We start from the raw sequence: 2,556 nt of genomic DNA on the forward strand, positions 1-2,556 counted from the left end.
AAACTTTAAAGGCAGCCATGCCGACCTCCTGGGTCGAGTGTCAAGATTTTAAAGATAGTCCTGCCGATCTCCTGGGTCGAGCGTCAGGATTTTCACGATAGTCCTGCCGACCTCCTGGGCCGAGCATCAAACTTTAAAGGCATTCCATGCCGACCTCCTGGGTCGAGTGTCAAGATTTTAAAGATAGTCCTGCCGACCTCCTGGGCCGAGCATTAAACTTAAAAGGCATTCCATGCCGACCTCCTAGGTCGAGCATTAAACTTTAAAGGCATTCCATCCGTTACCATTCATCCCCAGCCCCCCACTAGGACACTTAGCATTGCCTGAGTGTGCTAGTGCAGAATTTAAACTTAAAAGGTAAACAGTAATGAAAGCTTAGAGGCGAATATTTATTTAATGATAAACTTGTATGTGGATTCCGAAGAGTAGACAGTAAAATACCCTAACTCAATCTAACCTACGAACAACCGTAAGTTCGAGAAGTGCCAAGTACGGGGTACTTCCGCTCCATCTAGTTTCACAAGCCTGCAGTACCCAGCTCGGCTCGCCTCTAGGACCTTGTACGGTCCCTCCCAGTTCGGGTCGAGCTTGTTGGAACTATGGGCTCGGCTAAGGGAGTTCCTTCTTAAGACGAGGTGTCCTGACTGGTACTGCGTGTTTCTCACTTTTGTGTTATGATAGCGGGGGAGCTGGTTTTTGTACTTAGCCATCCGTATCGCCGCTTCCTCGTGCTTGGCCTCCAGAATGTCCAAGTTACACCTCAGCTCTTCTTCGTTGGCTGACGCAACGAAGTTCTGTGTCCGAGGCGAGGGGAGGTCGATCTCCGCGAGCACCACCGCTTCTGCCCCATAAGTCAGGGAAAACGGGATCTCCTGAGTGGCCGTCCTCGGAGTGGTGCGGTAGGCCCAAAGGACACTAGGAATCTCATCTAGCCAGTTAGACTGGGCTAGTTCTAACCTAGTCTTCAACCCTTAGAGAATGGTTCGGTTAACATTCTCTACCTGACCGTTGGCCTAGGGATGACCGACCGACGTGAAGTGTTGGCTGATCCCGAGCTCGGCGCACCAGCTCCTGAAGGGGTTTTCAGCAAACTGTCGCCCATTGTCAGATATCAAAACATGCAGAATCCCAAAACAGCAGACTATGTTCTTCCAGAAGAACTTCTGGACTGCTCTTCCAGAGATAGTGGCCAAAGGCTCCGTTTCTATCCACTTTGTGAAGTAATCGATGGCTACCACGAGGTGCTCGTATCTCCCAGGAACTCGGGGAAAAGGCCCCAAGAGGTCTATTCCCCACTGGGCAAAGGGTCAAGAACTGTGGATAGGGACCATCTCTTGTGTTGGCTGGTGATGCAACGAGACGTGCACCTAGCAAGCTCGGCATTGCTGGACTAGCGCCGCGGCATCTCGGAACACGGAGGGCTAATAGTAGCCCAAGAGTAGGCACTTTTTGACCAAAACTCGGGATCCCACATGTGCCGCACATAAGTCTTCATGAACTTCACGGAGGACATAGTCGCCCTCCTCAGGGATTACGCACTTTAACCAGGGAGACAAATACGACCTCCTGTAGAAGGTCCCCCCAGAGTAGGCGTACTTGGCAGCTCTGAGCTGGAGTCGGCGAGTCTCGATTTTGTTCTCGGGGAGGACACCCAAGCTGAGAAAGTTCACGAGGGGAGTCATCCAGGAGGGCGGGTTGTCTATAGCCAAGACCTGGACCTGATCAATGCCTCTTTGCTTGATGACCTTCACCAAGACTTCCTTGCTCAGGTGAGCAAACGAGGAGGACTCCAGCTTCAACAGGGCGTCCGCGCGCTTGTTCTGCGATCTCGACACCTGCTCGATTTCAAAAGTATCGAACAGGGTTATCGCCTCTCGTACCTTAGCCAAATATTTCTTCATGATGTCCTCCTTGGCCTCGTACTCCCCACGGACTTGGTGGACTACGAGTTGGGAATCGTTCCGGACCTTGATCGCGGCTATACCCATCTGGTGGGCTATCCGCAACCCTGTCAGTAAGGCCTCGTACTCCGCCTCATTGTTAGATGCCGGAAAGTCGAATCTGAGCGCATAGGTCAGCTCTTCCCCGGTGGGCGAGGTGAGCAGCAAGCCAGCTCCACTCCCTTCTTTACTTGAGACCCCGTCCACGAATAGTACCCACGACTCTTCCAACCGTACCTCCTTGGGCAAAGAGCTCGGCTCAGCCACGGATAAACTGGCACCCTCAGCAAGGAAATCTGTCAGGGCTTGAGCTTTGATAGCGGTGCGGGGCTGATAGCCGATGTCGTGCTCGGCCAACTCGACGGCCCATTTGGTCATTCTACCCGAGACCTCAGGTTTTGTGAGTATCTGACGTAAGAGTTGATCCGTCAAGACAACAATGTTGTGGGCTTGGAAATAAGGTTGGAGTTTCCGGGCGGTATGCACCAAGGCGAGGACTAATTTCTCTGCCGATGTGTACCGCGTTTCCGGCCCTTGCAAAGCACGGTTGACGTAGTATATTGGCCTCTGAGCCCCCTTGTCCTCCCGTACTAAAAATCGTGCTAACGGCCTCGTT

The 2,556-nt window shown here is 52.5% G+C and overlaps 1 protein-coding gene across 1 annotated transcript; it reads right to left on the reverse strand.

The window, feature by feature from the left end:
* Positions 1-1,421: 1,421 nt before the first annotated feature.
* On the reverse strand, positions 1,422-2,318 carry LOC140008759 (uncharacterized). Its single transcript, XM_072053624.1, has one exon. The coding sequence runs from the start codon at positions 2,316-2,318 to the stop codon at positions 1,422-1,424; it is 897 nt and encodes a 298-aa protein (XP_071909725.1).
* Positions 2,319-2,556: the final 238 nt, after the last annotated feature.

Source organism: Coffea arabica, chromosome 6c (genome assembly GCF_036785885.1).
Source record: "Coffea arabica cultivar ET-39 chromosome 6c, Coffea Arabica ET-39 HiFi, whole genome shotgun sequence".
NCBI classification, from domain to species: Eukaryota; Viridiplantae; Streptophyta; class Magnoliopsida; order Gentianales; family Rubiaceae; genus Coffea; species Coffea arabica.

Excerpts from the sequence above, each read along its gene's own strand:
- LOC140008759 (XM_072053624.1), bottom strand. The coding sequence starts at position 2,318 with ATGACCAAATGGGCCGTCGAGTTGGCCGAGCACGACATCGGCTATCAG.